The 27,526-nt window shown below is 44.2% G+C and overlaps 1 protein-coding gene across 4 annotated transcripts; it reads right to left on the bottom strand.

The window, feature by feature from the left end:
- Positions 1–434: 434 nt before the first annotated feature.
- Positions 435–27,526, bottom strand: LOC140206704 (uncharacterized). Of its 4 annotated transcripts, XR_011888361.1 has the most exons (5): positions 27,442–27,518; positions 22,820–22,883; positions 19,726–19,893; positions 5,797–6,039; positions 448–494 (listed from the first exon to the last, which is right to left on the bottom strand). XR_011888361.1 is itself a non-coding variant. In XM_072274866.1 (2 exons), exon 1 carries the CDS (start codon positions 5,630–5,632, stop codon positions 4,259–4,261), a length of 1,374 nt encoding a protein of 457 aa, XP_072130967.1. In that variant the 5' UTR covers positions 5,633–5,679; the 3' UTR covers positions 438–494; positions 2,381–4,258. The 4 variants fall into 4 exon arrangements, 1 of the variants encoding a protein (XP_072130967.1); XR_011888363.1 differs by lacking the exon at positions 5,797–6,039 and having other exon boundaries at positions 435–494; XR_011888362.1 differs by lacking the exons at positions 448–494; positions 22,820–22,883 and having other exon boundaries at positions 5,751–6,039; positions 27,442–27,526.

The following is a 27,526-nucleotide window of genomic DNA, read 5'->3' on the forward strand; positions in this document are numbered from 1 at the left end:
ATTGGACATAAATTCAGGGTGAAAGTGAATTCTTTTAGAGGAGTTTGAAGGGGAATTCTTCACTCAGAGGTTGGTGGGAGTGTGGAATGAGCTGCCAGTGGAAGTGATGGATGTGGGTCCAATTGAGACACTAAAGAGAAATTTGAGTGATGACATGGATGGGAGGTGTATGGAGGCTATGGTGCAGGTAGTTGGAAATAGGCAGTAAAAACAAAAACAGGTCAGCATTGACTAGAAGGGCCGAAGGGCCTGTTTCAGTGCTGCTGGGGTCTGTGACTCTAATAACATTCTGATCTGTAATTTCAACAGTCAGTGTTTTGCTGCTAACTACTGAACCCAGAAATTTACCCAAGCAAGAATTGAAAGACTCTTAGCTGGTGACAAAAAGCGTTTACAAGCTGTGATACTTGCCAAAGGGGGTGTTACTAAGTACTGACCATGCAGGTTGTCCAAACTTTCACTTCGGGCCCTTTTCCTTTTTCATTATTTTGAAACTGTAAAAGATGGAAATAAAAATGTAACGTTGCTTAAAATATTAAAGAAATGTGCCATGTTTAACTTTATGCCTTTTGGAAATCAGGACATCCTTTACTCGCTTAGCTATTCACAGTAACATAAATTTTAACCAGGGGTGCCCAAACATTTGCATGCCACTGTATATATCCTGTGCCTTCTGAATTGCTTCCAGAAATTCCTGCCATTGCTGCTCTGTTTTCATCCCTGCCCATGTTCTTTTCAAATCAATTTCGACCAATTTATCTCTCATGTCTCTCTAATTCTCTTTATTCCACATCTGACTTTACCTTCTCCTTCTCTAATGTCAGGGTGAATTTGATCATATTAAGATCACTTGCCCTGAAGGGTTCTTTGAACTGAAGTGACCTAATTAATTCTGGTTCATTACAACACCCAATCCAGAATAGCTGATCCCCAATTGGTCTCAACTACGAGCTGCTGTAAAAAAGCACCTTGTAGGCATTCTAGGAATTTCTCCTGTTGAGACCAACACCATCCTAATTTTCCTAATCACTTGCATGACAATCCCCCATGACTATTGTAACATTGCCCCTTTAGCATGCATTTTCTATCTCCCATTGTAATGTGTGGATCACATACTCACTACTGTTTGGAGGTCTCTATACAATTCCTATCAGGGATATTTTTTTTACATTTGCTGTTCCTTAATTCTACCCACAGGTTCTAGACCTACCAACCCTATGGCACCTCTTTCTAATGATTTTATTTACTATTTTACTAACAGAGCCACACAACCCCACTACCAGCTTGTTCTTTCAAGAAGCATGAAAGTATCTGATAAGCAGTTGTGATAAGAAAGACAGGCTAGAAAACTTAAATGAGAGGCCAACTCAGAAAAATGAATCATCACTATGGAAGAAAACATTAACCAGTGGAATGAGTATGACTCTCCATGGGAGACATCCCAATGATCTGAGCAGATGAGATGGTGACAAGGAAGCATCGAGCACCTGACTGAGAGTTGGAGACCTCTTCCCAGAAACAGAGGGGTTCCTAGCAAAAATATAGGTTTCCCCTGCCATCCGAAGGTACAGCGTTCCTATGGAACGGTTTGTAAGCCAAAATGTCATAAAGCGAAGAAGCCATTACCATTTATTTATATGAGAAAATTTTGTGAGCATTCGCAGACCCAAAAACCACCTACGAAATCATGCCAAATAACACATAAAACCTAAAATAACAGTAACATATAGTAAAAGCAGGAATGATATGATAAAAACACAGCCTGTATAAAGTAGAAATACTTTTCCACAATCATTGCCAGCACTGTTCTCCGTAGCGAAAATCTCACACAAGCGCTCTCGGCAGAAAATCTCATGCAAGCGCTGTTGGCAAGAACACTCTCTCCAGTAACCTGTAAACTATGAAGCTGCCAAATCATACCAAATAACACCAAAAATACACAGCCGATATAAAGTAGAAATAATGTCTGTACAGTTTAGTATCATTCATCAGAATCGGGACAGCGTCGAGCACACTGATGGTGCTGTGTTAGGCTGAGTCGTCGCAGGTTGGGATGGTGCAGTGGCCCCCACACTCCGGGCCGCTGACCGATATATTGCCGCGAAGAATGCAGCAGTAGCCGGGAGGCATCTAGCACATCTTTAAGAAAAAAAGCCGAAATAAACATGCAAATTAATTAGGTGCCGCCCGACACGTAATTGTCGGCCCAGATCAGTGCCGATCATGGGATGCCAAAACCTCTTCAACATCATCTTCGTCAGCTTCCACAAGCCAAACTCATGTTGTCCTTACTTCGTTCACCATGATCAAAACGCTTAATTATGTCTAATTTTACGCTAAGTGTAACACCCTTACGAGCTCTTTCAGGCTTTTCCAATACCTTAGAACTCATCTCGCTAACGGCTGCTCAATGCAATGTATTTAAGCAATGCCAGCCAGAATGCCGTTCCGAATCCGGAGGGAGAGCGGCCGCTCGGGGCGCACGCTGCCTTTTATGGCTCGCTGATTTTTTCGTGCACTGATTTTTCTGTAACAGTGAAAACACCGTCTGTTAGCGAAAACAGGGAGCTAATGTAGGTCTTTTGTAACAGTGAGGTTTCATAAAGTGAACGTTTGAAAAGTGGGGTACACCTGTACAGGACAGGATGGTTAACAAAAGGAAAAAAAAAACAAAAGTAAATGAAGTACAAACAAACAAGGCAGTAAGTGCAGAAAATGCCAAGAAAAACCAGAAACAATCCAACACATTTCAGGATCCTGCAGCAGTTTAACGCAATCTGATTACTTACAAAGGTACAATCAAGTGGCAAATATCATTCACCAAAATCTTGCTTTAAAATTCAAACTCATGAATGCCCTCCATCACTTCATAAAGGCACCATAAATTCAAGCCTGATCCAGTTTTATAGTCAAAATCTTACAAATTATTTGATAATCAATACATTATTACAGATAGGATAATCCATAATAACCATCTGGATATAATATTACAGGATAAACAAGCAGGAACAACTCCCTCAATAAATAAAACCATTCCCAACACACATACTCCTCGACCAGTGGAGCACCTCACCACAGGCATTGTTTGTGTCATCAGATAGACAACCGAAAGATTTTCTCTGTCAATCAGTTTCCAAATGTTGCTACTCTGTCATTCGTTGCCACGCCCCGCTGCTGATTCCCTTCTCCTCGACTTCTTCAGTCTGCAGAAAGTTCAACGGAATCCTCTTCACCCACAGAGTGGTGACTGTTTTGAACTCATCACCACAGGGAGAGTGAGAGATGAACAATAGGGGAGGATTGAAAAGGACTGTTGTGGAACTGAATCACTGGCAGGGTCCAGCCGGCCTGAGTTGACTCTCTACTGTACACTAGTTGTGTTATAAATTCACTAAGTACCATAGACAGAGTTTAAAATAGAACTGATTTATTTGTCTCTTATCCAGAATATTCAACTCCAGTCCCATTAAAGGTGAATATACAGCAGAAGAAACTCCTCCCATGCCCAGTGACCAGGGTACAGAACTGGGTGTGGTGAGCAGCAACAATAATTGCAGAGTTCAGCACCGACAGTCACTCTCGAAATTGCAATCAGCAACGGTGATGGACAAATATCCAGCAAGCAGCTTATTGAAACTTTCTCCCCAGTGTGAACCCGGTAGTGCGTCACAAGCTGTAAGGTTTCACAGCTAATGTAACGATCTCTCTGTAACGTTTCACTGCTGAGGTAATGGTTTCTCTGTAGCAGCAATGTTTAGGTTACAACTAGAGATAACAGGGTTTTGGAGTACAGGGTTATCCAATGACAGAAGTGTTCTTTCTTGTGAGTCTGGAAGAGAGATTTTCATGGTCTTTTGTCAGGGAGAGATGAGAAGACACGAATGGAGAGAGTGGGCCCTTTTATCTTTTTTTGTTTACTTCACTAACCACATAGTCAAAGTAAGAATTAGAAAGCTCAATCACTTAATCACATATTGTTTACTGTTTGTTATTTTGGGGTACTGATTTGTAACAGGGAACACATCACACAGCATCCACCAAAACAAGATTTCTTAAGTTTGGCCAGGCTGAGGGACTATCAGCCCCTATATTAAGCAGCTAGCCGAAGCGGGGGTTATATAAGGTTAGATGACTAAGTGAATCGCTTCCCACAGTCAGAGCAGGTGAACGGCCTCTCCCCAGTGTGAACTCAATGATACACATTTGGTTGATTTGGCTAGGAGAATCTCCTCCCAAAGTCTGAGCAGGAGATCGGCCTCTATCCAGTGTGAACTCGCTGATGTCTCTGTAGTTGACATGACCGAGTGAATCCCTTCCCACATACTGAGCAGGTGAACGGCCTCTCCCCAGTGTGAACTCGCTGATGTACCTTCAGATGAGATGACATAGTAAATCCCTTCCCACAGTCTGAGCAGGTGAACGGCCTCTCCCCAGTATGAAATCGCTGATGTATCTTCAGTTGAGATGACAAAGTGAATCCCTTCCCACAGTCTGAGCAGGTGAATGGCCATTCCCCTGTGTGGGCTGACTGGTGTGTCACGAGGTGAGATGACCGATTGAATCCCTTGCCACAGACTGAGCAGGTGAACTGCCACTTCCCAGTGTGAACTGACTGGTGTCTCTGTTGGGAGGATAATTCAGTGAATCCTTTCCCACAGACTGAGCAGGTGAATGGCCACGCCCCGGTATGAACTAACTGGTGTCTCAGTAGGTGAGGTGACAAAGTGAATGTCTTCCCACAGACTGAGCAAGTGAACGGCCTCTCCCCAGTGTGAACTGACTGGTGTCTCTGTAGGGAGGATAATTCAGTGAATCCTTTCCCACAGACTGAGCAGGTGAATGGCCACGCCCCGGTATGAACTGACTGGTGTCTCAGTAGGTGAGGTGACAAAGTGAATGTCTTCCCACAGACTGAGCAAGTGAACGGCCTCTCCCCAGTGTGAACGTGCTGATGTACCTTCAGTTGAGATGAGGAAGTAAATCCCTTTCCGCAGTCTGAGCAAGTGAATGGCCTCTCTCCAGTGTGAAGTCTCTGATGTACCTTCAATTTAGATGACCGCGTGAATCCCTTCCCACAGTCTGAGCAGGTGAACGGCTTCTCCCCTGTGTGAACTCTCTGATGTACCTTCAGTTTAGATGCTGAAATGAATCCCTTCCCACAGTCTGAGCAGGTGAATGGCCGCTCCCCAGTGTGAACTCGCTGGTGTCCCATTAGGTCAGATGACTGAGTGTAACTCTTCCCACAGTCTGAGCAGGTGAACGGCCTCTCCCCTGTATGAACTCGCTGATGTACCTTCAGTTTAGATGACGAAATGAATCCCTTCCCACAGTCTGAGCAGGTGAATGGCCACTCTCTGGTGTGAGCTGACTGGTGTCTCAGCAGTTGAAATGACAAACTGAATCCCTTCCCACAGTCTGAGCAGGTGAACGGCCTCTCCCCAGTGTGAACTCGCTGATGTACCTTCAGTTGAGATGACGAAATGAATCCCTTCCCACAGTCTGAGCAGGTGAATGGCCTCTCTCCAGTGTGAACTCGCTGATGTACCTTCAGTTTAGAAGAGCAAGTGAATCCCTTCCCACAGTCCGCGCAGGTGAACAGCCGATCCCCAGTGTGAACTCGCTGGTGAGCCATTAGGTCAGATAACCAAGTGAATCCTTCCCCACAAATTCAGCAGATGACCAGCCTCTGCCCAGTGTGAACTGACTGGTGCATCCACAGGTGGGAAGACCGACTGAATTCCTTCTCACCCACAGAACAGATGAATGGCCTTGCCCAGTGTGAAATTGCTGATGTACCTTCAGTTGAGATGACCGAGTGAATCCATTCCTGCTGTCTGAGCAGATGAATGGGTTCACCCCTGTGTAAAATGACGGGCGTGCCAGTTGGTCAGATGATCAAGTGAATCCCTCCCCACAGTCTGAGCAGGAAGGATGATCGAGTGAATCCCTTGCTCCACTTCTTAAATATCTGGACAGAGACAGCAAAACTGGCGTGTTGTGTTCAAGATTCCCGTAGACAAATTCCTCGTCGTTTTTAACCTGTAAAAAGATTTACAAAATCCATCAATAGGTGAAGGACAACATTTCAGATGAGATCACTTGAGTTGTCAAGGTGTGATCTGGCATCACACTGTTACAGTGAATTTCAACCCAATTTGGAGAGAGAAATCATCTTCTAACTGGGCACAGTACTGGTATATGGAATGACCATCAAATTCTCTGATGCTCTTCCTGTCTCTATGAGAATGGGGCATTTCTGCCATCTCCAGTCTGTGACCTGGCTCAGTTTGACTCTCTCCATTGGTATTATTCCTTGTTCCCACTGAGCTGCATGGGTGCCTGGCCCCACAGTAACTGAAACACTCTCACACAAATAGCCTTTGTTGACGTACAGCTGGGATTTTCTTTTATGTTCTGTTAATTTAAAGTGCCACAGTTTTAACACCATGTAAATGACTCCGACTCAGATGTATGGTTGGTCTGCACAGCTGTTAAAAGGAATTAGAGTGAATATTAGTATTATTTTAGGTTCTTGTCACAGTCATAGAAAAGTACAACACAGAAAGAGACCCTTCGGCCTATCAAGTTTGTGCTGAACTATTTAAACTTTCTACTCACATATCCCTACCATCCAGGTACCTACATAAACCTCTTAAATGATGAAATTGAGCTTGCATTCACCAATTGTATGGGCTGTTCATTCCACATGCGGATGTTCGTCTGTGTGAAGAAGTTTCCCATCATGTTCCCCTTAAAATTTCACCTTTCACACTTAATCCATGGCCTCTGGTTGTAGTCTCATCCAATCTCAGTGGAAAAAGCCAGCTTGCATTTACCCCATCTGTAATCCTCATAATTTTGGTACACCTCCATCAAACCTCCCCTCAATCATTTATATTCCAAGGAACAAATATCAGCAACAAACATCTTGTTCTGGATGCTTTTGAGGGGGATGACCTGACAGGGGACGCCCATGGTGACCGGGGTCTCTGGCACTGAGCTTGGCGCTGTTGTGCAGGAGAGAAGGAGGGAGAAGAGAAATGCGGTAGTCGTAGGGGATTCCATAGTCAGGGGAACAGACAGGAGATTCTGTGAGCCTGATAGAGATACCCGCATGGTGCGTTGCGTCCCAGGTGCCAGGGTACGGGATGTCTCGGATTGGGTCCTGAATATTCTGAAGGGGGAGGGTGAGCAGCCAGTAGTCTTGGTACATGTTGGTACCAATGACATAGATAGGACAAAGGAGGAGGTCCTGAAGAGAGATTTCCAGGAGTTAGGAAGGAAGCTGAGAAGCAGGACCTCCAGGGTAGTAATCTCGGGATTGCTACCTGTGCCACGTGCTAGCGAGGGCAAGAATAGTAGGATCAGGCAGATGAATGCGTGGCTGAGAGACTGGTGCAGGGGGCAGGGCTTCAGATTCTTGGATAATTGGGATCTCTTCTGGGGGTAGTATGACCTGTTCAAAAAGGACAGGTTACACCTGAACCCGAAGGGGACCAATATCCTGGCGGGAAAGTTTAATAGAGCTGTTAGGGAAGGTTTAAACTAATTTGGCAGGGGAATGGGAACCGGAATGACAGAGCGGAGGAAGGAGAAAACAGAAATAAATCTAAGATAGTGAGCAGTAAAGATGTCAGGAAAGACAGGCAGGTGATGGAGCAAATTTGTAGCCATTGGGATGAGTTGCAGTGCAATAAAGTTGCAGTGAAATCAAAGCAAAAAGTATCAAATACTGGTCTTAAGGTGTTGTACTTAAATGCACGCAGCATAAGGAACAAGGTGGATGATCTTGTCGTACAGGTACAGATTGGCAGGTATGATATTGTGGCCATCACTGAGACGTGGCTAAAGGATGCATGTCTCTGGGAGCTGAACGTCCAAGGATGCACGGTGTATCGGAAGGATAGGAAGGTAGGCAGAGGGGGAGGCGTGGCTTTATTGGTAAGAAATTATATTAAATCATTAGAGAGAGGTGATATAGGATCGGAAGGTGCAGAGTCTTTATGCGTTGAGCTAAGAAATAGCAGGGGTAAAAGGACCCTGATGGCAGTTATTTATAGGCCTCCAAATAGCTGCAGGGATGTGGACTACAAATTACAACTGGAAATAGAAAAGGCTTGTCAGAAGGGCGGTGTTATGATAATTGTGGGGGATTTTAACATGCGAGTGGATTGGGAAAATCAGGTCAGCACTGGATCTCAAGAGAGAGAATTTGTAGAATGTCTGCGAGATGGCTTTTTAGAACAGCTTGTTGTTGAGCCCACTAGGGGATCGGCTGTACTGGATTGGGTATTGTGTAATGAACCGAAGGTGATTAGAGAGATTGAGGTGAAGGAACCCTTAGGAGACAGTGATCATAACATGATTGAGTTCACTGTGAAATTTGAAAAAGAGAAGCCAAAATCTGATGTGTCGGTATTTCAGTGGAGTAAAGGAAATTACAGTGACATGAGAGAGGAACTGGCCAAAGTTGACTGGAAAGGGACACTGGCGGGAAAGACAGCAGAGCAGCAGTGGCTGGTGTTTATGCGAGAAGTGAGGAAGGAGCAAGACAGGTATATTCCAAAAAAGAAGAAATTTTCGAGTGGAAAAAGGATGCAACTGTGGTTGTCAAGAGAAGTCAAAGCCAAAGTTAAAGCAAAGGAGAGGGCATACAAGGAAGCAAAAATTAGTGGGAAGACAAAGGATTGGGAAGATTTTAAAACCTTACAAAAGGAAACCAAGAAGGTCATTAAGAGAGAAGAGATTAACTATGAAAGGAAGCTAGCAAATAATATCAAAGAGGATATTAAAAGCTTTTTTAAGTATATAAAGAGTAAAAGACAGGTGAGAGTAGATATGGGACTGATAGAAAATGATGCTGGAGAAATTGTAATGGGAGATAAGGAGATGGCAGAGGAACTGAACGAGTATTTTGCATCTGTCTTCACTGAGGAAGACATCAGCATTATACCGGACACTCAAGGGTGGCAGGGAAGAGAAGTGTGCGCAGTCTCAATTACGACAGAGAAAGTACTCAGGAAGCTGAATAGTCTAAAGGTAGATAAATCTCCCAGACCAGATGGAATGCACCCTCGTGTTCTGAAGGAAGTAGAAACATAGAAAATAGGTGCAGGAGTAGGCCATTCGGCCCTTCGAGCCTGCACCGCCATTCAGTATGATCATGGCTGATCATCCAACTCAGAACCCTGTACCAGCCTTCCCTCCACAGCCACTGATCCCTTTAGCCACAAGGGCTATATCTAACTCTCTCTTAAATATAGCCAATGAACTGGCCTCAACTCTTTCCTGTGGCAGAGAATTCCACAGATTCACCACTCTCTGTGTGAAGAAGTTTTTCCTAATCTCTGTCCTAAAAGGCTTCCCCTTTATCCTCAAACTGTGACCCCTCGTTCTGGACTTCCCCAACATCGGGAACAATCTTCCTGCATCTCGCCTGTCCAATCCCTTTAGGATTTTATATGTTTCAATCAGATCCCCCCTCAATCTTCTAAATTCCAACGAGTATAAGCCTAGTTCATCCAGTCTTTCATCATATGAAAGTCCTGCCATCCCAGGAATCAATCTGGTGAACCTTCTCTGTACTCCCTCTATGGCAAGGATGTCCTTCCTCAGATTAGGGGACCAAAACTGCACACAATACGCCAGGTGTGGTCTCACCAAGGCTTTGTACAACTGCAGTAGTACCTCCCTGCTCCTGTACTTGAATCCTCTTGCTATGAATGCCAGCATACCATTTGCCTTTTTCACCGCCTGCTGTACCTGCATGCCCACTTTCAATGACTGGTATATAATGACACCCAGGTCTCGTTGCACCTCCCCTTTTCCTAATCGGCCACCATTCAGATAATAATCTGTCTTCCTGTTTTTGCCACCAAAGTGGATAACTTCACATTTATCCACATTAAATTGCATCTGCCATGAATTTGCCCACTCACCTAACCTATCCAAGTCACCCTGCATCCTCCTCACAGCTAACACTGCAGCCCAGCTTCATGTCATCCGCAAACTTGGAGATGCTGCATTTAATTCCCTCATCCAAGTCATTAATATATATTGTAAACAACTGGGGTCCCAGCACTGAGCCTTGCGGTACCCCACTAGTCACTGCCTGCCATTCTGAAATGGTCCCGTTTATTCTCACTCTTTGCTTCCTGTCTGCCAACCAATTCTCTATCCACATCAATACCTTACCCCCAATACCGTGTGCTTTAAGTTTGCACACTAATCTCCTGTGTGGGACCTTGTCAAAAGCCTTTTGAAAATCCAAATATACCACATCCATTGGTTCTCCCCTATCCACTCTACTAGTTACATCCTCAAAAAATTCTATGAGATTCGTCAGACATGATTTTCCTTTCACAAATCCATGCTGACTTTGTCCGATGATTTCACCGCTTTCCAAATGTGCTGTTATCACATCTTTGATAACTGACTCTAGCAGTTTCCCCATCACCGATGTTAGGCTAACTGGTCTATAATTCCCTGGTTTCTCTCTCCCTCCTTTTTTAAAAAGTGGAGTTACATTAGCCACCCTCCAATCCTCAGGAACTAGTCCAGAATCTAAAGCGTTTTGAAAAATTATCACTAATGCATCCACTATTTCTTAGGCTACTTCCTTAAGCACTCTGGGATGCAGACCATCTGGCCCTGGGGATTTATCTGCCTTTAATCCCTTCAATTTACCTAACACCACTTCCCTACTAACATGTATTTCGCTCAGTTCCTCCATCTCACTGGACCCTCTGTCCCCTACTATTTCTGGAAGATTATTTATGTCCTTCTTAGTGAAGACAGAACCAAAGTAATTATTCAATTGGTCTGCCATGTCCTTGCTCCCCATAATCAATTCACCTGTTTCTGTCTGTAGGGGACCTACATTTGTCTTAACCAATCTTTTTCTTTTCACATATCTATAAAAGCTTTTACAGTGATTTTTTATGTTCCCTGCCAGTTTTCTCTCATAACCTTTTTTCCCCTTCCTAATTAAGCCCTTTGTCCTCCTCTGCTGAACTCTGAATTTCTCCCAGTCCTCAGGTGAGCCACTTTTTCTGGCTAATTTGTATGCTTCTTCTTTGGAATTGATACTATCCCTAATTTCTCTTGTCAGCCACGGGTGCACTACCTTCCTTGATTTATTCTTTTGCCAAACTGGGATGAACAATTGTTGTAGTTCATCCATGCGATCTTTAAATGCTTGCCATTGCATATCCACCGTCAATCCTTTAAGTGTCAGTTGCCAGTCTATCTTAGCTAATTCACGTCTCATACCTTCAAAGTTACCCTTCTTTAGGTTCAGAACCTTTGTTTAGCTGTGGAGATTGCGGAGGCATTAGCGATGATCTTTCAAAAGTCGATAGATTCTGGCATGGCTCCGGAGGACTGAAAGATTGCAATGTCAGTCCGCTATTTAAGAAGGGGGCAAGAAAGCAAAAAGGAAATTATAGACCTGCTCGCTTGACATCGGTGGTTGGGAAGTTGTTGGTGTCGATTGTCAAGGATGAGGTTACAGAGTACCTGGAGGCATATGACAAGATAGGCAGAACTCAGCATGGATTCCTTAAAGGAAAATCCTGCCTGACACACCTTTTACAATTTTTTGAGGAAATTACCAGTAGGCTGGACAATGGAGATGCAGTGGATGTTGTATATTTGGATTTTCAGAAGGCCTTTGACAAGGTGCCACACATGAGGCTACTTAACAAGATAAGAGCCCATGGAATTACCGGAAAGTTACATATGTGGACAGAGCGTTGGCTGATTGGCAGGAAACAGAGAGTGGGAATAAAGGGAACCTATTCTGGTTGGCTGCCGGTTACCAGTGGTGTTCCACAGGGATCAGTGTTGGGGCCGCTTCTTTTTACATTGTACATCAACGATTTGGATTATGGAATAGATGGCTTTGTGGCAAAGTTTGCTGACGATACGAAGATAGGTGGAGGGGCCGGTAGTGCTGAGGAAACGGAGAGTCTGCAGAGAGACTTGGATAGATTGGAAGAATGGGCAGAGAAGTGGCAAATGAAGTACAATGTTGGAAAGTGTATGGTTATGCACTTTGGCAGAAAAAATAAACGGGCAGACTATTATTTAAATGGGGAAAGAATTCAAAGTTCTGAGATGCAACGGGACTTGGGAGTCCTTGTACAGGATTCCCTTAAAGTTAACCTCCAGGTTGAGTCGGTAGTGAAGAAGGCGAATGCAATGTTGGCATTCATTTCTAGAGGAATAGAGTATAGGAGCAGGGATGTGATGTTGAGGCTCTATAAGGCGCTGGTGAGACCTCACTTGGAGTACTGTGGGCAGTTTTGGTCTCCTTATTTAAGAAAGGATGTGCTGACGTTGGAGAGGGTACAGAGAAGATTCACTAGAATGATTCCGGGAATGAGAGGGTTAACATATGAGGAACGTTTGTCCGCTCTTGGACTGTATTCCTAGGAGTTTAGAAGAATGAGGGGAGACCTCATAGAAACATTTTGAATGTTGAAAGTCATGGACAGAGTGGATGTGGCAAAGTTGTTTCCCATGATGGGGGAGTCTAGTACGAGAGGGCATGACTTAAGGATTGAAGGGCGCTCATTCACAACAGAAATGCAAAGAAATTTTTTCAGTCAGAGGGTGGTGAATCTATGCAATTTGTTGCCACGGGCAGCAGTGGAGGCCAAGTCATTGGGTGTATTTAAGGCAGAGATTGATAGGTATCTGAGTAGCCAGGGCATCAAAGGTTATGGTGAGAAGGTGGGGGAGTAGAACTAAACGGGAGAATGGATCAGCTCATGATAAAATGGAGGAGCAGACTCGATGGGCCGAATGGCCAACTTCTGCTCCTTTGTCTTATGGTCTTATGGAATATAGTCCTGACCCGTTCATTCTTTCCTTATAACCCAATTCCTCCAGACGTGACAACATCCTCGTGAATTTTCTCTGAACTCTTTCCACTTCTTTTACATCTTTCTTGTAGGTTGGTGACTAAAACTGTACACAATACTCCAAATCAGGCCTCACCAATATCTTGTACAATGTCAATATGACATCCATCTCCTGTACTAGAATGGTTGGGGGGTGGGAATCAAATTAAAGAGGCTAGGCGTGAGGAGGTTAGTTCACTACAGGGGGATGGGAACCAGTGCAGAGAGGCAGAGGGGTGTAAAGTGAGGGTAGAAACAAAAAGTACTAAGGAGAAAAGTAAAAGTGGCAGGCCGACAAATCCAGGGCAAGCATTAAAAAGGGCCACTTTTCAGCATAATTGTATAAGGGCTAAGAGAGTTGTAAAAGAGCGCCTGAAGGCTTTGTGTGTCAATGCAAGGAGCATTCGTAATAAGGTGGATGAATTGAAAGTGCAGATTGTTATTAATGATTATGATATAGTTGGGATCACAGAGACATGGCTCCAGGGTGACCAGGGATGGGAGCTCAACGTTCAGGGATATTCAATATTCAGGAGGGATAGACATGAAGGAAGGGGAGGTGGGGTGGCGTTGCTGGTTAAAGAAGAGATTAACGCAATAGAAAGGAAGGACATAAGCCGGGAAGATGTGGAATCGATATGGGTAGAGCTGCGTAACACTAAAGGGCAGAAGACGCTGGTGGGAGTTGTGTACAGGCCACCTAACAGTAGTAGTGAGGTCGGAGATGGTATTAAACAGGAAATTAGAAATGTGTGCAATAAAGGAACAGCAGTTATAATGGGTGACTTCAATCTACATGTAGATTGGGTGAACCAAATTGGTAAAGGTGCTGAGGAAGAGGATTTCTTGGAATGTATGCGGGATGGTTTTTTGAACCAACATGTCGAGGAACCAACTAGAGAGCAGGCTATTCTGGACTGGGTTTTGAGCAATGAGGAAGGGTTAATTAGCAATCTTGTTGTGAGAGGCCCCTTGGGTAAGAGTGACCATAATATGGTGGAATTCTTCATTAAGATGGAGAGTGACATAGTTAATTCAGAAACAAAGGTTCTGAACTTAAAGAGGGGTAACTTTGAAGGTATGAGACGTGAATTAGCTAAGATAGACTGGCAAATGACACTTAAAGGATTGACGGTGGATATGCAATGGCAAGCATTTAAAGGTTGCATGGATGAACTGCAACAAATGTTCATCCCAGTTTGGCAAAAGAATAAATCAAGGAAGGTAGTGCACCCGTGGCTGACAAGAGAAATTAGGGATAGTATCAATTCCAAAGAAGAAGCATACAAATTAGCCAGAGAAAGTGGCTCACCTGAGGACTGGGAGAAATTCAGAGTGCAGCAGAGGAGGACAAAGGGCTTAATTAGGAAGGGGAAAAAAGATTATGAGAGAAAACTGGCAGGCAACATAAAAACGGACTGTAAAAGCTTTTATAGATATGTAAAAAGGAAAAGACTGGTAAAGACAAATGTAGGTCCCCTGCAGGCAGAAACAGGTGAGTTGATTATGGGGAGCAAGGACATGGCAGACCAATTGAATAATTACTTTGGTTCTGTCTTCACTAAGGAGGACATAAATAATCTTCCAGAAATAGTAGGGGACAGAGGGTCCAGTGAGATGGAGGAACTGAGCGAAATACATGTTAGTAGGGAAGTGGTGTTAGGTAAATTGAAGAGATTGAAGGCAGATAAATCCCCAGGGCCAGATGGTCTGCATCCCAGGGTGCTTAAGGAAGTAGCCCAAGAAATAGTGGATGCATTAGTGATAATTTTTCAAAACTCGTTAGATTCTGGACGAGTTCCTGAGGATTGGAGGGTGGCTAATGTAACTCCACTTTTTAAAAAAGGAGGGAGAGAGAAACCGGGGAACTATAGACCGGTTAGCCTAACGTCGGTGGTGGGGAAACTGCTGGAGTCAGTTATCAAGGATGTGATAACAGCACATTTGGAAAGCGGTGAAATGATCGGACAAAGTCAGCATGGATTTGTGAAAGGAAAATCATGTCTGACGAATCTCATAGAATTTTTTGAGGATGTAACTAGTAGAGTGGATAGGGGAGAACCAGTGGATGTGGTATATTTGGATTTTCATAAGGCTTTTGACAAGGTCCCACACAGGAGATTAGTGTGCAAACTTAAAGCACACGGTATTGGGGGTAAGGTATTGGTGTGGGTGGAGAGTTGGTTAGCAGACAGGAAGCAAAGAGTGGGAATAAACGGGACCTTTTCAGAATGGCAGGCGGTGACTAGTGGGGTACCGCAAGGCTCAGTGCTGGGACCCCAGTTGTTTACAATATATATTAATGACTTGGATGAGGGAATTAAATGCAGCATCTCCAAGTTTGCGGATGACACGAAGCTGGGTGGCAGTGTCAGCTGTGAGGAGGATGCTAAGAGGATGCAGGGTGACTTGGATAGGTTGGGTGAGTGGGCAAATTCATGGCAGATGCAATTTAATGTGGATAAATGTGAAGTTATCCACTTTGGTGGCAAAAATAGGAAAACAGATTATTATCTGAATGGTGGCCGATTAGGAAAAGGGGAGGTGCAACGAGATCTGGGTGTCATTACACACCAGTCATTGAAAGTGGGCACGCAGGTACAGCAGGCGGTGAAAAAGGCGAATGGTATGCTGGCATTTATAGCGAGAGGATTTGAGTACAGGAGCAGGGAGGTACTACTGCAGTTGTACAAGGCCTTGGTGAGACCACACCTGGAGTATTGTGTGCAGTTTTGGTCCCCTAATCTGAGGAAAGACATCCTTGCCATAGAGGGAGTACAGAGAAGGTTCACCAGATTGATTCCTGGGATGGCAGGACTTTCATATGAAGAAAGACTGGATGAACTGGGCTTGTACTCGTTGGAATTTAGAAGATTGAGGGGGGATCTGATTGAAACCTATAAGATCCTAAAGGGATTGGACAGGCTAGATGCAGGAAGATTGTTCTCGATGTTGGGGAAGTCCAGAACGAGGGGTCACAGTTTGAGGATAGAGGGGGAAGCCTTTTAGGACCGAGATTAGGAAAAACTTCTTCACGCAGAGGGTGGTGAATCTGTGGAATTCTCTGCCACAGGAAACAGTTGAGGCCAGATCATTGGCTATATTTAAGAGGGAGTTAGATATGGCCCTTGTGGCTACGGGGGTCAGGGGGTATGGAGGGAAGGCTGAGGCGGTGTTCTGAGTTGGATGATCAGCCGAATGGCCTACTCCTGCACCTATTTTCTATGTTTCTATGTTTCTACTCAGTACTTTGATTTGTGAAGGCCAATGTGCCAAAATCGTTATTTCCATCCTGATTGAACTGTGACACCACTTTCAGTGAATTATGGACCTGAATTCCCAGATCCCTTTCTTCTACAACACTTCTCAGTGCCCTACCAGTCACTGTGTAAGACCTTGTTCCTACCAACATGCAACACTTCACACTTGTCCGCATTAAATTCCTTTTTCCGTTTCGCAACCCATTTTTTCAGCAGGTCCAGATCACACTGCAAGCCATGAGAGTATTTCTTGCTGTCCACTACACCACAAATATTGGTGTCATCCACAAATTTGCTGATCCAGTTAACCATGTTATCATCCAGATATCTGAAATAGACGACAAACAACAACAGATCCAGCACTGATCCCTGTGGCACACCACTAGTCACAGGCCTCCCGTCAGAGAGGCAACCATCTGCTACCACACTCTGGCTTCTCCCAAAGACAGTGTATCATCCAATTTACTATCTTATCTTGAATGCTGAGTGACTGAACCTTCTTGACCAACCTCCCATATGAGACTTTGTCAAGTGTCTTGCTAAAGTCCATGTAGACAACATCTACTGCCTTGCCTTCATCCACTTTCCTGATAACATCCTCGTGAGGCTCGATAAATTTGGTTAGACATGACCTACCATGCACAAACCCATGCTACCTATCCTTAATCAGTCCACATCTATCTAAATAATTGTATATCTGGTTCCTGCACATACGTTCCAATAACTTTCTCCCTACTGATGTCAAGCTCACCAACGTATAAATTCTTAGTTTGTTTTCAGAGCCTTTCTTGAACAGTGGAACAACATTGGCTGTCCTCCAATCCTCCAGTACCTCACCTGTCACTGAGGATGATTTAAATATTTGTGCTTGGGCCCTGACAATTTCTGCACTTGTCTTCCGCAGGGTCCCAGGGAACAACTTGTCAGGCCCTGGTGATTTATCCACGGTAATTTTCCTTAAGACAGCAAACACCTCCACCTCTGTAATCTGTACAGGGTCCATGAAGTTGATGCTGCTTTGCCTCACTTCTATAGACCCTGTGACCATCCCCTGAGTAAATGCAGATGCAAAAATACGATTTAAAATTGCCCCCATCTATTTTGTCTCCTCATATAGATTACCATTCTGATCGTCCAGAGTGGGCATGTTTCTGCACTGACCTTCTCCATGTTTCTGTGACAGAGAAGCTGGCCAAACTTGATTGGAAGGGAAACTGGTAGGAATGACAGAAACTCCAGCCATTGCTGCTCTGCGAGCAATTCCGGAGCTGAGTGATAGATACATCTCAAAGAACTGGAAGCATTGTAAAGGCAGGAGGACACAACTGTGGCTGAAATGAAAAGCCAAAGCCAACGTAGAAACCAAAGAGAGGGCAAATATTAGAATAAAAAACATTGGGACGCTTTCAGAAACAAACTGAAGACAACGAAAAAGAAATGTCAGATGAGCTCAGGGCATGGAATTATGATATTGTAGTCGCTAATGATTCTTGGTTGCACCCAACAGCCTGATGCATTCAGAGAAACAAAATATCCAGGGCCTCAATATCTCAGGAAAGCAAAGGTTCCCTGCACCAATTACCTTTCAACTTTTAGTTTGACGGGCACGTACAAGCTCTACACCCTCGAAACTTCATTTCTGAAGAACTCCCACTTACCAAGTAATCCTTTGCCAGAAACATCCTGTCCCAGTTCACACTTGTCAGATCCTTTCTGATGCCATCAAAATTGACCTTTCTCCAAGTTAGAATCTCAACTTGTGGTCCAGACCTCTCTTTTTCCATATTTACTTGGAATCTCATGGTATTATGATCACTAGATACAAAGTGTTCCCCTACACTAATTTCTGTCACTAGCGCTGGATCATTTCCTGATAGCTTATTGCACACTTCTACTTTGGGAATTCTACTGGTTGAGAGCACATTTGACAAACTCTACCCCATCTGGTCCTTTTCCAGTATGGAAGTCCCAGCCAATATATGGAAAGTTAAAATCACTTGGTATATCAATCTTTGTTTCTGGCATAGTCTTTGTAACTTTATTTCTCTCAATCCCTCAGACTGTTGGGGCAACCAAGTCCCAGTAATGGTAACAATATCATAATTCAATGCACTGAGCTCATCTGGCTTCCTGCATTTGATATACACAGTTCAGCACATTCGAAGCACCATGCTCAATCTTTTGATTGCTGACTTTGAAGTTTGACCAACATCTGACTGGTGTCAAGAAAACAACCACTTCCTCGATGTCACAGAAACAAAGAAGCTGGTTGTGGATTACGGAAGGAATGGAGACAGGCTAACCCCTATTGACATCAATGGATCTGGAATTGAGAGGGTGAACAGCTTTAAGTTCCTTGGCATACACATCTTCGAGGATCTCACACGGTCTGTACCGGCTGTGTTGTGAAAAAGGCACAACAGTGCCACTTTCACCTCAGACGATTGAAGGAGTTTGGAATGTGCCCCCAAGTGCGAAGAACTTTCTACAGGGACACAATCGAGAGCATCCTGACTGGCTGCATCACTGCCTGCTATGGGAATTGTAGCTCCGTCAATCGCAGGACTCTGGTGCGGACCGACTGCAAATCGCCATATAATGTCAACCCCAGCTAATGCTGGTGTTTCTCCTGTTTAAGTGGTGGTGAGGAAGGGACTGATCCCGGGGTCTGTGTAAATCGAGGGCCGATTGCATTGGGAAAGGGCTGGGACCGAGCCGGACAGCTGGGGGCTCCGGGCTCTCCAGCCTTGCATCCCTGGTTTTAGTTTTGTACCTGAGTCAGGTTTGCAGGATCATTTTGTTGTGGGTCCCCAAGCTGGGAGGGTGGATGGGGATGAAGCGGACCTGTCTGTGTGTCGGTGTGGGGCGAACGGTAAGAAGGGTGTGGGGCCACTGTGGGTTATCGGATGCAACATGACCTGGGTGGATGGGCATGGGGTAAATTAAGTTGTCAAAGAGGGTGGATCTGGTCCACTGGGTCAGACAGCTCAGCTCGCCTGGCCCTTCAGGAGGCCACAGTTCTCTTCATCTTAATTACTGACAAAACTTCCTGTTAACATTGACCTTGTCACAGATCCCCAGGGTCTGCAAACAGATGATTGGTAGGAAGCAGAGGGTTATGGTGAGAGGCTGTTTCTTGGACTCGAGTCCCATGCTTAGTGTTGTTCCCTGGGGTTACGCCCGTTGCTACTTGTCATCTACGTCAATAATTTGGTTGATAGAGTACAGGGTATGGGTAGAGAGTTTGCAGCAAGTTCAACAATTACTTTTTTCAAAGATGGTCAGTATAAACACTCCCCTCTCTTTCACTCAGAGCTGACCAAAATCTACTTCAGAGGATGCAAGATCTTGAACTGAGTAATCAGTGAGGGAATGGGAGTGGTTTTAAAGGGCTGGGCTGCTGACAGCACATTACCAGACCTGGAGTGATTGCAACTGGGTCTGACAGAGGCATAAATGGTTCATCTGGGCACATTCAGTCTCACTCCAACTATTTCTTACCTTCCTTTGTACAGGTATGTAATGTCTAAAGGACCAGTGTTTGAGTAAATGAGACTCACCAAACTTTCTCCTGACTGAATCACTGGAATCTCCAAGTCAGATGAGTTCTCTCCAGTTGATGCTCTCAATCCTCGGGCTGGTTCACTTGTTGCTGTTCCCTCGTCTTCAGTCGTGGTTTGCTTCCAGTTGGGGTTTTTCTTCCAATAAATCTCTCACCGCAGGTCTAACTTTAACATGAAAGATAATGAAGCACATTAACAATAAAAAGGGAAACCAAAAATTTCTGCTTAATGTTCCCTCACAGCCTAGTATCGGAGAGTGAAGACATTACCAGTGTTATTCGAACCCAAAGGATTGGGTAAAGTTAATATTCAGCCATTTGGGAGTGATCGAACTTTTTGTATCTTCTTTTGGGAAACTGTGGCATGCACGTTCGAGTTAAGCCCCTGCAAGGTCGGGAAAGTTTGTGCAGTGACCACCCTCCAGCCAAAAGGTCAGTTTCTTTAAGACACTTTATTTCTTTGTGATTTTGTCTGACAAGGCATCTCTCTGCTGTGGTTGACAGATTTGTCATTTCTTCGAAGGAATTGTTGTTTCGGGGAAGTCTCTCCTTAATGATTGTATACATCACTTGGACTTTTGAATTTACCACTTTAAGACTGTGCTTCAATGAGAACTGATTCTAAGTTTGACTGTTTGTTAGATATTGCCGCATAACTGCTAACTTCCAGTTATGTTCATCGTTTGTTTACTTTTCTATGTTTTTGAGCAGAGGTTAATAAATTTTGTTGTTTGTTTATAAAGCCTGACTCATTTTCATATCTATTGCTGCTGGTTCATAACAATACTGTACATAAAGCTGATTATTCCTGAAATTATTCTTATAAACCTTGTTATCAACAACGGTACTGAACACATTTCCAGGAATAACAAATCGGTACCAGAATAATTTATAGAGAAAAGTTGTGCTTTCTTTACTGTTCTACTAACACAAAACGAGCCATTTCCATTTCCAGATTAGATGAGGTCCATTTCAGGAAATATAAACCATTCCAGGGTGAATGTAATGAAAAGAAACTGGAATCACCAGAAACACACAGCAGGTGAGGAATAGGTGTGGGGAGAGGAACAAACTTTACAATTCAGGTTAATAACGTTTCGTCAGAATGACTTCAAACATTTTCATTTTTTAGTGCAGATCTCCAGCAATTTCAGATTCTGCTTGATTTCCCCACCGAGTGACAGACAAGTGACAGTGGAGGGGGGGGCGGTGTGGGTGGGATTTCCAAATACAGTTTGAACACCAAACTCAAGGGTCCAGTTCTACTGTTGTAAACACGGAACAGCCCAATTACTCACAGCTTCTCCCTGTGAGGATGGAATGGGAACTCATCCTCTCCTCAGATTAGCAGTCAGTGCTTCCAAAGGAACTCCAGAAACAAGCATCTGATCCCAGAACAGAAATACTTGCTCAACACCTCATAAGCCCAAGCAGCTCGATTCCCGGGTCCATTTTACCTGGATCAAAAACTGTGATATCCCAGGACCCAACCTCACAGAGTCACACAGCTGAATCTGCCACTCACCGACCCTGAGAGTCTCACACATTGTCCCCACATCTCACACTGGGTAGTGCAATCCGGGATTTCCCCACAACCAATGTCCAGCTGCTCGAAATTTCTGCTTCATTGCAGAAGGACGACCATCCAGCCCCATCTGTAGAAGCACTAACCAAAGTCAAAACCAAAACACCAACAGTTCCATATGCCTGGAATGTAGATCACAGGATTATAGCCCAAGCACCAACTCTCCCAGTACTCTTTGCTGCCAGTAAAATGCTACAGTGTGTCAGCCAGTCACAGTTCACAACTAGCACCTCCACACCAATGCACAACAGAACTGGAACCTGATGACCCTCTGGCATTCCAGCTAACAAAAACTGATTCTGGAAATAACTCAGTGAGGCCAAAAGTGTAAATGAACACTTCACAATGAAGACAAGGTTAGAAGAAAGATTGCTGATATATAACATTGAGGAGGTGGGATACAGGGTTGGCCGAGGTTGCCCAGATAGTTGGTATACATCACTGAAGTGGGGTTAGGAAAGTGGGCAGAGGTTGAACAAGATGGGCAGGAATGAGCAGATGGAACCAGGTGGGAGAAGGGATCAAGGACAATCACTGATGATCCTCCAACAATACACAGATATTGAATTAATCACACATACTACTGTATAAAAGATCCTAAAATGACCAAGTTAGAATAAACAATAAGAATTTTGGCATATGCTCTTTGACCCTCACCAAATTTTTATCAACACACCATAGAAAGTTTCCCACCCGGACTCTTCACACTTTGTATGGTAACTACTCTGCCTGTGACTGCGAGGAACTGCAGGGATCTTTGGATACAGATCAGCACATCACAGAAACCATTCTCCTCCCTGGACTTCCCAGTCCCTCGGTAAAGCAGGCAGTGAAATCAAACATCCCCACAGCCTGGGACGTTCTCCTTTCTCACCCACCCCAGTCGGGGAGAAGACACAACAGCCATAAAGCTCAAGGACAAATGTGAGGAGCCTCAGGAAGCCAGGCGAGTTAGGGGAAGTTAACGGGACTCAGGGGCCAACATCAGATTTCCCCAACACAACATGGAGGAAGCATTACCACCAATCCGGGGACTGAGAGCACACACCACATGATCTTGTGTCACAAAGCAGAGGGCAGGGCAGATCTGAGGCACACAGCCTCACGTGAGCTGTTGGCGGGACTCCCATTTCAATTCTGCGGAAATAGACAGCCTGGGCTCCTGGTTTGGATTGTTCAATGCAGATTAAGTGAAGTCGACACATTTCTGACGAGCCCAGATAACTGGGTACTAAATGAGTAATTGGCCCTCAGTTCAGGGTTCACGGCCAACATTAGATCCACTTCAGCACCACCCAGCCGGAGACTGTGAGCATGCGCGAAGAGCTTGTTATATCTGCAGTTAAATGCCAGGGGCAAATGGGATCACGTGACTGGTGGGGTCTCCCATCACCCCAGGCAGAGCACTCCAGCTACCCACTATTCATGTGGAAAGAAACAAACTTGCCGCTCACATCTCTTCTCACCTTAAATGTGTTAGACATTTCAACCCCCGGGAAAAACATACCATCTGTCTACTCCACTCGTAATGTTATAAACGTCCATCCAGTCTCACCCCAGCCTGCGCCACCCTGGAGAAAACAACACAAGTTTGTCCAACCTCTCGCTATAGCTCATGCCCTCTAATCTAGACAATATCCTGGCAAACCTCTTTTACACTCTCTACTATTATTCTGACATTTCACATTCTTAAAATAAAGTACTGATCCTAACTGACATAAGACTGGGAATGTTTTCTTGGATTAAATGTCAGGAATTGTGTAAAACTGAGTATTTGGCTATGGTGTATGTAAACTTCTGACTTCAACAGTAGCCATTAATATGAAAAAGAAAATTTGCTAGCATATCAAACAGAAAAAATGGCAAATTTTCTGTTCTCATTGATCAATCAACAAGCCTGAGCATTAAGACCACCCGAATAGTTTATTTGAAACGTGATAAGGAAGGTGATCCCCATTTTATGTTTTTAGATCTAATTGAACTGCCTGATCAGAAAGGTGCAACTATTGTTAAGCATCTTCTGAATTGTCTCAAGAACCATGGGTTTGATGACTCTTACTTGAAACAGAACCTTGTAGCATTTGCTAGTGATCGGGAGAACATAATGCCTGGTGTCAAATCTGGTGTTGCTACAATTCTCAAGGAACATTACCCTGATGTGACAAATTGGCGTAGTCTTAATAACAGATTAGAACTTGCAGTAGGTGATTCAGTGAGAGAAGTTCACGGAATAAATCATTTTCAATCATTTATGGATAAATTGTACTCTGTTTACAGTAGATCACCTCTAAATCAAAAGGAACTGTCTGAATGTGCCTCTCAACTAGAACAACAAATTTGCAAAATAGGCCGTGTTCTGGGCACCAGGTGTGTGGCTAGCTCATTTCGAACAGTTTCAGCAGTGTGACAAAATTATGAAGCACTGTGTTTTCACTTTGAAAAAGCAATGAAGAATGAAACAGGATCTGGGAGTGAGAGAAAAACCTATGAAGGTCTGTTGGAAAGATTCTTCAGGACAGTTTCTATTGGACTGAGCTCTAACGCATGACACGTTGCATGAACTTGGTTTACTGTCAGAGTGTTTACAGAAACACACTACTACGACTGTTTATGCAGACAAACTGACCCAATGGATCAGAAGATCACTGCATGGACTGAAAGACCAACCTGGTACAAGAACTCTAGAAGCTCAAGAGGCAGTTGAAAAGGGGAAATTTGGAGAAATTATCTTAACAAGCAACAACAAAATTGTCTCCATTAATTATCGACATTTTCTTACTCGTCTTATAAACAGTTTGTAGCACCTTATGTTCACGGCAACATTTTTGAAAGGTTCTCAAACTTCTAAACCTCAAAGTATGTATTAATTCCCAGCCAAATGAAATGTGTGTCCTTGATAAAGATAACTGGCCTGCTGAAATACTGCTTAATATTTTTTTTTCAAGGCAAGTCGTATCTTTTTGTCATTTCAACCATAAACTGCTGGTACAGTACACAGTAAAAACGAGACAATGTTTCTCCAGGACCCTGGTGCTACATAAAACAACACAAAACTACACTAGACTATGTGAGACTGCACAAGGCTACCCTAGACTACGTAAAAACATTAAAAAACTGCACTAGACGACAGACCTGCACAGGACAACATAAAGTGTGCAAAAACAGTGCAGGGCAGTACAATAATTTATAAACAAGACAATAGGCACAGTAGCGGACAAATAACAATATAATAATAAATGATGTGAATGTCAGTCTAGACTCTGGGTATTGAGGAGTCTGATGGCTTGGGGGAAGAAGCTGTTACGCAGTCTTGTCGTGTGAGCCCGGATGCTTCGGTACTTTCTGTCTGATGGAGAATGATGGAGAAGCTGCAATATCATCTCTCTGTAAGAGATTTAAGCTTTCTTCTTCCTCTGTAATAAATGCCTTCAGAGATTATGTGGAGGATCGTGGACGCCGCATCCCCCAAGATTTACGTCCATTACTGAGCTGTTCACAAGTTATTCCTATTAGTACTGCTGAGTGTGAGAGAGGATTCAGTCACATCAACTTGATAATAACAACAACACACTCAAGGACTCTCATAGATCATGTATCAGCACTTATGTTTGTTAAACTACACAGACCTCCTCTAGTTCAGTGGAATCCTGAGCCGTATGTCACAACATGGCTGCAGTACCACAGATCAGATCAGCAGATGATACCAGGACAAGAGTTGCTTCAGACCCCCGAACACATATTACGCCTGACCCTTTGTGGAAATTATTGTGAAACTTCTCATTGGTGGTGTTTGGTAAGTAGGTAATTACTTTTAAATTGGTAAAATACATGATTAGTGCCTTTTTCTTTACTCGCTTGATAATTGTATTTTACGATAAATTAGTGAGTGCAACTGAGTAATACTTTGTCATATTATTAGATTATTATATGTTTTATTGTACCAGTTATACACTGAAATGTACTGATAGGCTATACTCTTGTTAATGTTTTAACTATCACTATATTTCTGTGTAGCTCTGGAATTGATATATTTCTTTCATCTTGGTTTACCATTATAGCAGCGCCAAAGAAGAAGAATGTGGGCTGCCTTAAGGACTATTGCCCGGTAGCACTTACATCGACAGTGATGAAATGCTTTGGGAGGTTGGTTATGACTGAAATGAACTCCCGCCTCAGCAAGGACCTGGACCCACTGCAATTTGCCTGTCGTCACAATAGGTCAATGGCAGACGCAATCTCCACGGCTCTTCACACGGTTTTAGACCACCTGGACAACACAAGCACTTATGTTGGGCCGCTGTTCATCGACTACAGCTCCGCATTTAATACCATCATTCCCAAATCCTAATTGAGAAGTTGCAGAACCTGGGCCTCTGTAATTGTATTCTCATCTTCCTAACCAGAAGAACACAGTCTGTGCGGATTGGTAATAACATATCCTCTTCGCTGACAATCAACACTGGCGCACCTCAGGGGTGTGTGCTTCGCCCACCGCTCTACTCTCTGTATACACATGACTGTGTGGCTGGACACAGCTCAAACACCATTTACAAATTTACCGACAATACAACTATTGTTGGTCGAATCTCAGGTGGTGACGAGGGGGCGTACAGGAGTGAGATATGCCAGCTAGTGGAATGGTGCCACAGCAACAACCTGGCACTCAATGTCAGTAAGACGAAAGAGCTGATCATGGACTTCAGGAAGAGTAAGACGGGGGAACACGTACCAATCATCATAAGAGTGATCATAAGTGGAGAGAGTGAGTAGCTTTAAATTCCTGGGCATCAAGATCCCTGAGGATCTAACCTGGTCCCAGCATATTGAAGTTGCTGGTGAACGCAGCAGACCAGGCAGCATCTCTGGGAAGAGGTACAGTCGACGTTTCAGGCCGAGACCCTTTGTCAGGACTCGGTCTGAAACGTCGACTGTACCTCTTCCTAGAGATGCTGCCAGGCCTGCTGCATTCATCAGCAACTTTGATGTGTGCTGCTTGAATTTCCAGCATCTGCAGAATTCCTGTTGGTTGTCCCAGCATATCGATGTAGTCATAAAGAAGGTAAGACAGCAGCTGTACTTTATTAGGAGTTTGAAGCGATTTGGCATTGCAACAAACAAGCTCAAAATCTTCTATAGCTGCACTGTGGGGAGCATTTGGACAGGCTGCATCACTGTCTGGTATGGAGGGGCTACTGCACAGAACCCTGAGAAGCTGCAGAAGGTTGTAAATCCAGTCAGCTCCATCTTGGGTACTAGCCTACAAAGTATCCAGGACATCTTACGGAAACGGTGTCTCATAAAGGCAGCATCCATTATAAAGGACCTCCAGCACCCAGGGCATGCCCTTTTCTCACTGTTACCATCAGGTAGGAGACACAGAAGCCTGAAGGCACACACTCAGCGATTCAGGAACAGCTTCTTCCCCTCTGCTATCCGACTCCTGAATGGACTTTGAAAGCTTTGGACACTACCTCACTTTTTAATATACATCATTTCTGTTTTTACACATTTTTAACAATCTATTCATTATGCATAATGATTTAGTTTTTAATTTATTATGTTTTAATTTATTTATTATCTATGCCAGAATATGTATTTATGTACTGCATTGAACTGTTGTTGCTGTCGAACAAATTTCACGTCAATTGCCTGTGATAATAAATCTCAATTTGTTTACCTGTTCATTACTCGATTGGGGCAAGGAGGTTGCCCAGTACATGAAATCAGCAGGTACACAAACTGGGTGAGAGAGGGGATATAGGAAATGGCAAGCATTTTGTCAGCTCCGGCACCTAAAACAATTAGCACTGCACCCCTGCTGAAAGGACATCCCACTTTCTAACAACCGCCCCCTTTCAGGCCTAGGGTCCCACATCTTTCCGACCACTCACCCCACACCCACAGTCCACCCGTAACCTCTACCCACACACAGACAGATCCCCTTCACCCCAAACCCCCTCCCAGCCTGGGAACCACAACTGACTGATCCCACAGCCCGGGCTCGGGCGCAAAGCTAAAACCGGGGCTGCGGGACCGGAGACCCCGGAGCCTGCAGCCGTCCGGCAGAACTCGGTCCCGGCCCTTTCCAACTGCAGCAAACCCCCGATTCACACAAACTGCATTACTCACCTCCCCGATAGCAGAACCGCCGGCGACAACTGTGCTGGGCACCGGGCCGACGTTCAGCAGGATATTCGCCGCAGCACCACCCGTG

Source organism: Mobula birostris, chromosome 13 (assembly GCF_030028105.1).
Source record: "Mobula birostris isolate sMobBir1 chromosome 13, sMobBir1.hap1, whole genome shotgun sequence".
NCBI lineage: Eukaryota > Metazoa > Chordata > Chondrichthyes > Myliobatiformes > Myliobatidae > Mobula > Mobula birostris.

What these genes read in the sequence shown, in the direction of transcription:
- LOC140206704 (XM_072274866.1), bottom strand. Translation starts at nt 5,632, where the DNA reads ATGGCTCACCAGCGAGTTCACACTGGGGATCGGCTGTTCACCTGCGCG.